Source organism: Meles meles, chromosome 1, assembly GCF_922984935.1.
Source record: "Meles meles chromosome 1, mMelMel3.1 paternal haplotype, whole genome shotgun sequence".
Lineage (NCBI taxonomy): Eukaryota > Metazoa > Chordata > Mammalia > Carnivora > Mustelidae > Meles > Meles meles.
Genome location: NC_060066.1, coordinates 174859239 through 174871750, shown reverse-complemented (window position 1 = coordinate 174871750; position 12512 = coordinate 174859239). Strand labels below are relative to the sequence as shown.

General features: G+C 40.8%; 2 protein-coding genes across 3 annotated transcripts in view; one reads left to right on the top strand and one right to left on the bottom strand.

The window, feature by feature from the left end:
* The window catches only part of ORC1 (origin recognition complex subunit 1), a 30995-nt gene extending 30074 nt beyond the window's left edge, over positions 1 to 921 (bottom strand). For both annotated transcript variants that reach the window (XM_046014688.1, XM_046014696.1), the window contains exon 1: positions 798 to 921. The gene's annotated coding sequence lies outside the window, so the exon portion shown is untranslated. The remainder of the gene's footprint in view (positions 1 to 797) is intronic.
* Positions 922 to 1113: 192 nt separating this feature from the next.
* On the top strand, positions 1114 to 12419 carry PRPF38A (pre-mRNA processing factor 38A). Its single transcript, XM_046009817.1, has 10 exons — positions 1114 to 1410; positions 3161 to 3320; positions 4849 to 4970; positions 6602 to 6687; positions 7605 to 7715; positions 10092 to 10204; positions 10756 to 10782; positions 10890 to 10987; positions 11402 to 11450; positions 12023 to 12419. The coding sequence occupies exons 1-10, from the start codon at positions 1281 to 1283 to the stop codon at positions 12063 to 12065; spliced, it is 939 nt and encodes a 312-aa protein (XP_045865773.1). The 5' UTR covers positions 1114 to 1280; the 3' UTR covers positions 12066 to 12419.
* Positions 12420 to 12512: the final 93 nt, after the last annotated feature.

Genomic DNA, 12512 nt, shown 5'->3' with positions numbered 1-12512 from the left:
CTGGTAAATGGTGCTCTCACATCGGAAACCTCCGTTGGCATTCACAAGTACCCCATACCAGCACCGAAGAGGGTACCATTTTTACAGACAACTAAAATCGAAAACTGACATATCTAATCATTGCAGTTTCACAGACAGTAGACCACGATAAGAATCTCACACCTTATGCCTCTAAGTCCAGTACTTTTTCCAATTATGAAAATTAGAAGGCGCTTCTACTCTAGGGTTAGACTGAAGGAAGTAGAAGACATGCCTTTAGACTTCTCTTCTAGAAAGAAGGTGGATGAAAGTCCCGCAGTTAAGGGAGCTCACCGGGGAGACGGGTGGGAGCCAGGCCTCTTACTCATAAATATCGACCTAGACAAGTCTCTCTGGGCTCAATTGCTACATCCGAAAAATGGGGGTAATAACTTCTGCTGTTCTGCCTTTCCTGTGGTGCTTGGTTCACGACGCCTCAAAGGAGAAAAAGACGGAAAAGCTTCACAAGGTCAAAGCAGATAGGAGGGATGGTTAAGATCATCAATGGGAATCTCAGGGCGTTGGGGGCAGGGATGCTCACGCTTCTCTGTTGGCTTCCGGTTTCCCGAACTGCAACCTCTCAGTCCCCCGCGAAGCGGGAAGCCTTTTACAAATCGGGATGTGGAAGCATTAGGAGCATGGGCTTAGAACAGTACCTGGCACTTAACAGGGGCTTAGTAAATATCTGCTGAATGAATCAATCAATGCCTGAGTCCACAGAGAACTTCTCCAGTCTCGCCGGCTCAGATTCCCCTCCAGCCCCGTAATGCCACACTCACCAGGCGCCGAAGCCCTCTGCTCCCACCGTCTCAGCTCCAAAAGTTCGTGGAGCCGCAGCAACTCTAACCTGCCCCCGCTGGACTCCTCTTACAGCCACTGGCCGAACGCCGGAGTCAAAGCCGGCGCCTAGCTAGGAAAGAAGGTGGAGAAAAGAAAATTTCGCGCCAAACGTCGTGGCTCCGCCCCCACGCTGTCCCCGCGTTCCGTCACCAGCCAGTCCTTCAGCCCCGCCCCTCAGCCCCGCCCACAAGGTAGGGAATGCACGTCGTACGTCCGCCGACGTGCAGCGGCCATTATTGATTCGGTCGGCGACGCCGTTCGCGGAGGGAAGTTCCTTTCCTTGCAGCATTTCCGGTACCAAGATGGTGGCCCGAGTGCACTAGAGCGACTTTCTCCACGCTTCTCAGTCCCTTAGATGTTTTTTTAACCTGGATGTGACGCATTGAAGAACCCGACGGAAATAGAACTGAAGGCGTTCTAAAATGGCGAACCGTACGGTGAAGGATGCGCACAGCATCCACGGCACCAATCCTCAGTATCTGGTGGAGAAGATCATTCGGACGCGAATCTATGAGTCCAAGTACTGGAAAGAGGAGTGTTTTGGACTGACGGGTGAGCGGCAGCGCGCGGACACCCCCCCCGCCCCCGCCTTGTGGCCCAGTTCTAACTGGGAGCCACTGGAACTGGCTCCCGGGTGTGACTGGAGGGGAATCTGCCAGTCATTCGGAAAAATCTGAGTACCTACTATGTGCGTAGTTTTGTGTTGAGCTTCGGAGACACAGTCTACTGCTGCCTTATTCTAAAGCGTGACTGTGCTGGGTTCTCTGGGGGTTTCCATGTTTAATGTAATCTGCAGAGTTCCCAAACACTCAGGGACTCTGAAGTTCTTAAAGGAACTTTAACATACCCGAAACCCAATTCAGGGTCTTACTGTCCCTAAATCTGGACCATTTGCAGTATTTCCACGTTCGGGCCTTAATACAAATATGGGTTCTTCAGAGAATGCTTCAGTCTTTGAATTCTGGCTCTGCATTTTAGTAGTTCTGTTATCCTAGTGAACCTACTAGTTTTACTACTGTTTTACTCTACTGTAAAACGAAATATAATGCCCATCCCAAAAGGCTGCTGTAAGGATTAAATGCCATAAAGTATAAAAAGCATTTGGTATGGTTACAGGTATATATTTTAAGAAGTACTCAGCAGTTGTAGTGGTGGTGCTAGTTGCTAACCTCTGTTAACTACTCCTGTGCCTGTACTGTTGTTTCTACCACCATTAGCTGTTGGGTCCATGGACACATCATATTGTTTTTCTCTGAGTCCCTAAAATTTTGGAGTCATGTCAATTTTGGATAAATTTGGGGACCTTTTCTCATTACATAGTTCTCTCCTTGGATGATCTCCACACTGCAGTTACATCTTATATGTAGATGCCTTCAGATTTACCTCTCCAGCCCAGATCTCTGAGATCTAAATTCCAAGACATGCCAACTTAGTGTGTCCAAAAGTGAACTCATGACCTATTTCCTCCAATGCTGGATTATGTTCCCTTGATCTATAATTGTATTGCATTCTGCATCTTATTTCAGCTATTCATCACACCTAAAAAAATTTTTTTCCAGTGCTTTCTACCTTGCCAGACTGTAAACTCTGTAAACGTAGTAATTTTGTCCTTCTTTTCCCTCTACCTAAATCTGCAGTATTTAGTACCTGGCTATAAGTTTGATTCTCACTATAGCCCTGAAACTTTGTACTTTTATTATTCAGATTTGAACTGACAGTCTAAAAAAGAAGGTAAAATGGCTTGCCCTAAGTTCACACAGCTAGGGTTTGCTTTTGAAAACAATTGTGTAAGGTTATTATCCCCCTTCTATAAATGACATTTGCCCAAGGTTATGTAGCTATTGAGTCGTTTGCTGTTACTGTTTCTTTTAACTCAGAATCTGGCTGTTTTTCTCCAAACATAATGGTGACAGGCATGGACTCTCAAGTTAAAACTGCTTACATGTAAATGCAGTCCCTGCTCCTCTCTGGCTGTGGACCCTGAGCAAGTCACTTAATCTTCCTTAGCCTTCATTTTCCCTTAGCTGAAAACAGCCTCAGTGCAGGAACTTCATGGCTAATTGCAAAGATTAAAGGAGATAATATGACATGCTTAGCAGAGTATCTGGCATATACTCATCTTTCAGTATATATTGGCTGCTCTTATTGTTACTATTAATACATAGTTGTTCTTATATTAAATTGTTGATTAGTATTCAGGAGCACCAAAGCTTGAACTAGCTTATCACTACTTCAGACTGGGATAAGCTTGGCCCTAATGTGTTTGAGATGCCACTTTATCTGTTTTTGCTTTTCTTTTCAGCTGAACTTGTAGTCGATAAAGCCATGGAGTTGAGGTTTGTGGGTGGTGTCTATGGTGGCAACATAAAGCCAACTCCCTTTCTGTGTTTGACCTTGAAGATGCTTCAGATTCAGCCTGAGAAGGATATCATTGTAGAGTTTATCAAAAATGAAGATTTCAAGTGAGTAAAATGTTGATTCACTAATATAAAAGCTTCAATTTCAATATAAAAGCTTCAGATTGTTCAATTTCAGAATTTGGCTTTGGTTAAGAGGAGTGAAAGCAATGTATCTTGTTATTTTGCGTGTTCTGATTGTATTGATCTTCTCTGTTACATTCTCAGTCCTCATAACTACCCCTCACCCCCAAAAAGCATTTCACAAGTTCACTGAACATATATTAAGCACAAGTGAGTGCCTAGTATGTTGGTATTACTGGATGCTCAAAGATGAAGAAACTACATAAGGGAATAGATAAGTGGGAAAACTTTGGTGTACGTGGAGGTTCGTGTCCAGGCTCATGTCCAGCCATGTCCAGACTTACTGTGACCTTGGAGAAGTTACATTTTGTGAGCTTTACTTTCTTTACTTGTAAACTGGAGATGATGAAACCATTTCAAGATTGTTCTGACGGTTAAAGAAGATAGTGCTGTATATCTCACAACACAGGGCCTATTGCATGGCAAATACTCTGAAAATATCTGCTGCTCATATTCTTTTATTTTTTATTCTCAAGGAGTTCACAGACAAGTACAGGAGGCAGATAGATTATGTGCTACCCTCTAAGGGATTTACATGTAATAATTTAACCTTCACAACAACCCCACAAAATTATTATCCCTGTTAAACAGAGGAGGAAACTTGGCACAGATGAAGTAATTTCCTCAAGGTCAAACAGCTAAGTGGCAAAGCTGGCTTCAGATTCTTTTCTACTCCATTCTGTTTGTCATATAAAGAAACTATTCAGTTTCAGATGTCCACTTATTATTCTAAGTGGAGAATTTGACCAGGTAGTTGGATAGAGGAGAAAAGAAAAAGGAAATCTTATAAAACATTAACAGCTAGAGAATAGCTCGTATTTGGCACTTACTATGTGCTGTATGCTGTGCTTAGCGCTTTACATAGATTTCTCACTAAACCAGGCCAGCAAATTAGGCACTATTATCTCCATTTTACAAGGACTGAGATAGCAAGTAACTTGCCTAATGTAACAAAGCCAGTAAGTAACGGAATCAGAATTGTAACCCAAAAGACTTTGACTTTTTTTTTTTTTTTTTTTTTTCAGAACCAGCATGCTGTGCTGCCTAGCAAGAGTTTATATATTCACATCTATATGTATTATTTCTTGTAGTGTTAAGTAAACGTACCTTATATGTTATTAAATTCAGTATCTCATTTGATTCTCACAGTAATTCTATGAGGTAAATAGATATAACATAATCTTCATGTTATATAAGATATAATAGTCTCTGAAAGTTGAGCAACATGTCCCAAGTTCCTATAGCCAGTAAGTGGTAGAATGGGAACTTGTAACCCAGGTCTCCATATTTTACCTTTCGCTGCCTCATGTTCCTCTAAAATTGCAGTTCTCTCATCTGCCAAAGAAGAGAAAAAACTTGTAAATCCACTGCTGTCATGAGAAAAGCCAGGTATGAAACTCAAGAACAAGAACTTTTTAGGATGGCTTATTGTTTTGCTGTCCTCTGTCAGGTACGTGCGTATGTTGGGAGCACTTTACATGAGGCTGACAGGTACTGCAATTGATTGCTATAAGTACTTAGAGCCTCTCTACAACGACTATCGAAAAATCAAGAGCCAGAACCGAAATGGGGGTGAGTATGGTATCAATTGTTTGGACCTTCCTCCCTGAACCAGCTTTTATTTCATCAATATCTCTATCTTCACATACCTTGTGAATGCTCTTCATCCTTGTTACTGTCTTCATTTCAGTTTCTCCCTCTGCTGCATGGAGTACTCCATTAGACTCCTAGCTTCCTGTTGGTCTTACCCAATCTACCCGTCTGCCTACCTTTCCAGCTGCATCTTATGTCAATCCCAGCCTTGCATTATGTGCTCCCTCCACATGTGCTCCGTCCCATATGATAATGACCTCTGAAAAGCCTTCCCAAAACCTCCCAAAGTTAGTTTTCCATACGTTCCATCATTGCGGTTATTTTTAATGGCCTCTTTTCTAGTGCTGTACTATTCACCATAGTATAGATTAAGTATACTCATACTTATGTAGGGATCCTACTGAAAAATAGTAAGTATATCCAAAGGGGGCAGCTCCATATATTTTACAAAGATCTTTTTTGTGGTAGAAGGGGATTTAGTGTAATGCAATCAAAACCTTTTTCTTCTGAGTGTCATAACAGATTAGTAACATTTGCCTTTTACCTCTACATGTAACATTAAGCAGAAGGTCAAGAATTCGGTATTTTACTGTAAACTTTTACTCACTTATTAAGTGCCAGTGTGATGCCAGGTATTGTGCTATGTAATGGAAATAAGATGGTGAACAAGATGGCTGTGGTCATGGCCATAATGAAGTTACTTATGTTTATAGTATGTTAAATTGAGATGGGATTTTTCAACCTATTGATAATTTGATCCAGATGATTCTTTGTTGTGGGGAGCTGTCCAGCACCTTGTAGGATATTTGGCCGTATCCCTGGCCTCTATCCACTAGATGCCAGTAGCAACCCTACTAGTTGTGCGTGGCAAAGTTAACCCCTGTTTGAGAACCACTGAACTAAGGTAATGTTTACCATAAAAATTCTGAAAAGCTATTACTTCATTTACCATATAAGGTACATGCTCTATATTTAGAAACACTGTGTGTTCACATGAGAAGTTGTACTTGACTTACAGGATCTGTTCAAGAACATCAGCCCTGGGTGCCCGGGTGGCTTAGTCAGTTAAGCGTCTGCCTTCGGCTCAGGTCATGATCCCAGGGTCCTGGGATCGAGTCCTGCATCAGGCTCCCTGCTCAGTTTGCTTCTTCCTCTCTACCCCTCCCTGCTGCTCATGTTCTCTCAAATAAAAAAAAAAGTCTTAAAAAAAAAAAAAAGAACATAATCCCTATACAATTCAGAACTGTTTGTGCTTCCTTTTGTGTTGTGTCTCCTGCTAATTGGGACAGCTTCATTCATTCTTTTATGCCCAGCTCCAAGGAGGAGGGCATATAGATGCCCTCAGTAAAGGTGAGCTGAATGAAGGTAAGTGATGATGACAAAGCTATGAACGGCGTAGTTTGAGCCCACGTCTGTCAGTAATCCCAACTGCCAGACTGAATGGCTTTACTAGTAAATGCGCAGGGAAGGAAAGCTGCAGAGGATTCACACTTTCTATACCACGTACTTTTTTTATATAGACATTTTGCATATAGAGACTTACACTTCTTTTACTTGTTGGCTATATAAACTTATTTCCAAGTTGCCTGAGCTTATGATTGTTCTTCCAGAGTTTGAACTGATGCATGTAGATGAGTTTATTGATGAACTGCTCCACAGTGAGAGAGTCTGTGACATCATTCTACCCCGGCTACAGGTAAGAGAGAAAGGTCTCTTATCAGAGTCGCCCTTCTCTCCCCAAGACAGGGAGACAGACAAGTACACATACACAATAAAACACTGAAGCCCAGGGATGTCAGGGGTCCTCCTCCCCCCACCCCAAGGGTCATCTTAATAAGTAGTCTTTTTAATGTATGAAAAAGGTGATTGGGAGAGGAAAACAGATAAAGTATGTGAAGGGTAGGGCTTTAAAAGTGAGTAACACAGGAAGACTTTCTTGTTTAAAATGTTATATGAAGGAAATTGTAGGATGTAAAACAGATAAGAGGGTCAGGAATAGTAGACAAGATCTTAACCCCTTAAATGTCACCTTTATAACCCTGCTCCTTTTCCTAGTAATAAATGATTATCCATGAAGTGCCTTTCAGGAATAGGTTTTGCAGAGTATTATTTTAAAACTACTGTTGTAAAATACAAAGGGAAAAATGATACAGTAGGTTACCAAAGGAGAAAGGGAATGAATGATTTATAATGGAGAGATGATGGAGCAGGGAATAAGAAGATTAAGTTTCTGTTGTTATAGCTGACTAGCTGTGGAACCTGGTTTTCTTTTCCCATCTATAAAATGGGGAAATTAGGCTACTTCAGTGGTCTTTAAACTACTCTGTGGGACTGTTTTAAGGCTGCTGAGAGGAATAAGAGACAGGCCCACATATTCCAACCAGAGTAGCGCCTTTTTTCTCTAATTACATATTGAGCTTGAGAGTGAGATTTCATTTGAACAAGGGTTGTTTTTTTTTTTCTTTTAAATGGCTTTATTAAGGTACAATTGACATACATTAAACAACACAAATTTAAAGTGCATACAATTTGGTAAGTTTTGCCATATGCCATATGTATGCCATATTAAGAATAGTGAACAAGGCCCCCTGACTCTCATCATACTTTCTGTAGAAACGCTATGTGCTAGAGGAAGCTGAGCAGCTGGAGCCCCGGGTTAGCGCTCTAGAAGAGGACATGGATGATGTGGAGTCCAGTGAAGAGGAGGAAGAGGAGGATGAGAAGGTCAGGTACCTGGGAGCTTAAGGGCTGAAGGAGGGATAATTATGGGGAGGGGATGGGAGAATGATCCTTCCCTGTTTTGTTTACAGTTTAATTTTTAACTTTAGCCAAAAAATACAGTATTTATCGTTAAGAGTATAGGCATTGGAGTTAAATCTCAGCTGTGCATAATCTTGTGCAAATTAATGTCAGTCTTTTCCTTTGTAAAGCAAGGAGAATGATACCTTTCTCTTAGGATTTTATGATTATTGGACGATACATATAAAGCCCTTCACATACATTGGGACATTACAATTGACTCACAGCTGTTAGCTATTAAAATACTTGGAACAAAAATGATACTGTTCAGAGTTGAACCTATCCTAAGGAGTAGGCTTAGTTTAGGGGGAGAGAAAAACCTACTGCATGATCATGTTCTTTACTAGTTAAAATGCTGAAAAGCTGAAAGCAACCTAGCTGTCAGGGAGCAGTCAGGTAAACTATCATCAACTCAACAGACTATTAGCCACAGCTGTTATGAAAAGTATATGATAATGAGGAAATACATATGGTTAGAAAAGAAGGATCTGAAACTATTCTATGTATCCCAAAAAGCTAGGGGGGAATATAAGAAATGCCGGTTTGTGGATACTGGATGTAAATGGGAAGTGTAGCTCTGAGCCATTAGGCTCCCTTCAAGGTGAGTGCAAAAGGAAGCATTATCTTGGTTCATAAATTTAAAGCCAAACAATGCTGAGGTGCTCTTCCGTGGTGAGTGAACCAAAAGTAGGCATTCTGTTTTTCCTTTTTTTAATGGAAAATTTCAGTCACTTACCAAAGTGGAGAGAATGTGCCTCCCTTTACCCATTGTCTAGCCTCTATAATATCAACTCAGCCATTTTACTTATTTCTGTACCAAATTGTCCCCACCCCAAAATTTTCTTGACACAGATCAGAACCATCATATATTGCATTCATATTTCAGAAAAGATCTAAACATGGTACCGCTTGTCACCCCCACATCAACAGTAATTTCTTAAAATCAAATACTCAGTATCGAAACTAAAATCATACTGTAACTGGAATTTAAATAAAACTTGAAACAAGGAAAAAAATATTCACATTTCCCCAATTGTCCTATATTTTTTAATAGTTTGAGTGGCCCATAAATCAAGTCATATTATTCTGTACAGATTTTTACAATCTGTTTTTTTTTTTTATTGTGTCCCTGTGAAGTCACTTACCATGTTCACTTGTCCCTTGTTACCTTCTGTAAACTAATTCTTAAGAGCTGGAAGCTTAATTGCATTTGAGGTTTTTGTAGGCTTTGGAGTAGAGCAACACTACTTCATAGTACTGATGTCTGTTCCCCCCAGGGTGAGCAAAGCCTGCCTCTCTTTTTGTTGTATTAGGAGCCACTATGCCTAGATGATCTCTGCCTAGACCCGTTAGGGGTTGTGAAATGGTGATATTCTAGTTCTTTGGTTTTGTTTTTTTTTTTTTTAAATCATTTGTTACCTATAACACTGCTATAAAGAGAAATCTCCTAAATCAGTATTTAGTTTTTCATAGGTACAGTTGATACAGAAAAGGTAAATATTGGATTATTTCTCAATCATTTTTTAAATAATGAGCTGACTCCGTAGTATCCTCCCAGTGTGATGAGCTTTTGTCCTTGGTAACATTATAAACTCAAGGATTTAAGCAGATTGGATGTGTTTTTGAACCATCATAGTCCTTGTTGATGCTGAAAATTGTCGTCCCCTTTTTGGCCAATGGAGGGCGGTACCCAAGTTGACACATGAGACTGATAGAATCATCATAGTCTCAGACACCTTGTCTTCTGATGTATGTTCAGTTCATGTTTTGTAAGCTGCTGTCCCCAACCTGAAATTAGCCATTTTTCCAGGGAGCCCTTGGTTTCATTTACAGGGAAAATGATACTTAAGATACCAGAATCTGGGCACTATAAATGCTCACTGATATGGTTTGGTCAGCATTTCTTGGTCTCTAGAGTTGGCAGACCCAGAGGAAAGTTTTAAAATTAAAATACACTTTATACAATCTTACTGATTTTACATCTGTATCTCCTTTCACATTGAAAATCTAGCTTCTGAAGGCGAAATGCACAATTACTTAGCTCTGATTCTTCTCACAGTTGCATTCTTCTCACAAAGTCCCAGAATAATGGTACCAACACTAGAACAATAGTGAGAATACTGGAAACAGTTCAGTTTTTTTATTTGGTAGTTCTTTTTGTCCTTGGGGTTATCTGTGTATTCATTGTGTTTAAAGTCACTTGAAGGTAGAATTTGGGACAGGATAAGGAGCGCGTATGTCCCCAAGTGGTTCTCTGTAAGTCTGTGCTTATCACTGACCTACTATACATTTCTTTTCCAGTTGGAGAGAGTGCCATCACCTGATCACCGCCGGAGAAGCTACCGAGACTTAGACAAGCCCCGTCGTTCTCCCACATTGCGCTATAGGAGGAGTAGGAGCCGGTCTCCCAGAAGGTAAGGCCCTATCCTTTGGCCTCTGTTTGCCCAATGCAGTAATTGCTATAAAACAACAACCCACAAAACCTCCGTGTCAGACAGTAACTGTTTATTTAGTTCATAAGTCTGCAGTAAGTGATTTAAGCTGGGCTTGGATAGGCAGTTTAAGTTCACGAACCTGTTTTGTGATCATCTGTCTATTGGCTACTATAGGATGGCTTTTAATGAGGCAACTCATTAATGGGGCAACTCTTCTCTTCTCTGTGTGTATGTGTGTCTTATTCTAGGCTGGGTTAGGCATGGTCTCAGGGCAGGGGCAGAATTCAAGAGCAGACAAGCTCAATGATGCAAATTTCCTTCCAGTATCATGTTGGTATCACATCTGCAAATAGCCCACTGGCCAAAAGCAGGTCACATGACCAACCAGAGACATAGAATGGGAGGGTGCTAATAAAAAGTGACAGGACTAAGGTCATGGAGTACAAAAATGGGTGAAGAATTCGAGCAATTTTTGGAATCTACAACTGCAGTGCACCTACTAAGGTTCTTCCTCTTTTCTTTTTGTACAGGCGGAGTCGATCTCCTAAAAGGAGGAGGTAGGCCTTTGGTTGATTTATAATGAAAGACAGGGCTTTGGGGAGGGAGGGTACTGTTGTGGTGAGTATAATGTCAGATAAAGGGATCTGACCAATCATTTCCATAGCCCCTCCCCTCGCCGAGAAAGGCATCGGAGCAAAAGCCCAAGACGTCACCGCAGCAGATCTCGAGATAGACGGCACAGATCCCGCTCCAAGTCCCCAGGTACAGCATTTGGGCCTTTTGCTATTGGTGGTCTTAAAGAAATACAGTAAGTGCTTAGCCTCCTTAAAAAGAAGTGAGAATAGAGTTCACATCTTTACTTTCTCCTGTAAGCTTTGCTGAAAGAAGGATGAACTTCAGTTCTTTCATCTGAAATTATAGGAATAAGACCTTACATAGTGATAAAAATACTCAATGTGATGTTTGTGAAATTAGCCATAACCCCTGAATGTGTATGAAGTGCATTCAGTTCTTCTGACACTCCCCCATAAACACACACAGAAATGTGCTACCAAGAGGTTTGTCTAGCATAAGCCAAAAAAATACGCCAATGAAAGGGATTGGGGGAAGTGAAAATGACAGCGGAGGTGGTGGTGGATAGAATAACACTCATCCGGTGGCCTTTTCTTCCCCCAGGTCATCACCGTAGTCACAGACATAGGAGCCACTCAAAGTCTCCTGAAAGGTATGGACTGACCTTTAAGAATTTTTTCTTAAATCAGAAATCAAAGTTCCAATCACACAACTAAATTAGACCTGAAATTTTGTTTTAGCAATTTCCCTTTTTTGCATTATAAAATTGGCGCATTGTCCTGAGAATTACTAGAATTATGTATCTGTTTTATGTTATTTTGTTTTTTCCTTGTAGAATTGCAGCTTTGGTAGTGGGCATGAGCTTTGGTCTCAGGAGACCTGTGGTTAAATCCCAACTTCAGACACTTAACAGCTGAGTGACATTGGACAAATCACTTTCTTTTGATAAACTTTAATTAGAAATTATTGCTATATGCTGTACACTGTCAGGTGCACTCTTAACCTCTCAGAGATCATTTCCTCAGTGGTAAATTTTGGATAGTAATACCTCACTCAGTGTTGCTCTAAGACATAACACCAAGCACATTTAATGAATATTGGGTATCCTCTCTATCCCCATCAGTATCAGCATACCCCACCTTACTCAAAAGTTCTTGCTTAGCTCCTTGAACAACTGTTATTAAATTTATGTTAATTTATGATTCATATGTGTTACCATTTCAGATCTAAGAAAAGCCACAAGAAGAGCCGGAGAGGGAATGAGTAATGGACTCTGTTTGGTTTTAGTCCAAATGATCACCTGTGGATCCGAAGGCATCTATGTGGAAGGATTAAGATCTATCTACTCCCCAGGCAGCTATGAGAATATTTTAGCTCTTTTTAACCAAGTTTCTCCACTTTTTTTTCCTTATATGAAAGAGGTGCTGAGTTTTGTATCTGAGTCATATTCCACATTTGAGGTATAGTGCTTCCCAAGGGCTGCTTTGGACCCTTTTGTGCAACCAACCTTGACGGTACTCAAATTTATAAAGTTAGAAAGGACTTGAGGGGTGGAGAGGATGAATGATGAGGATGGATGTGGCTGCCTGTTGACCCTTTGTTATTAAATTTTATACACCCATTTTCCATTTCTCTGTAGTTTTGTTTTGCTCCATGATGGGAACTGTTCTGAGAATCCTGAGATTTGTGCTGCTGCTATTACACTCAAAAACCA

Coding starts and splice junctions, on each gene's coding strand:
- PRPF38A (XM_046009817.1), top strand. CDS start 1,281: ATGGCGAACCGTACGGTGAAGGATGCGCACAGCATCCACGGCACCAAT. Junction 6,688..7,604: donor TCATTCTACCCCGGCTACAG/GTAAGAGAGAAA, acceptor TACTTTCTGTAG/AAACGCTATGTGCTAGAGGA. Junction 7,716..10,091: donor AGGAAGAGGAGGATGAGAAG/GTCAGGTACCTG, acceptor TTTCTTTTCCAG/TTGGAGAGAGTGCCATCACC.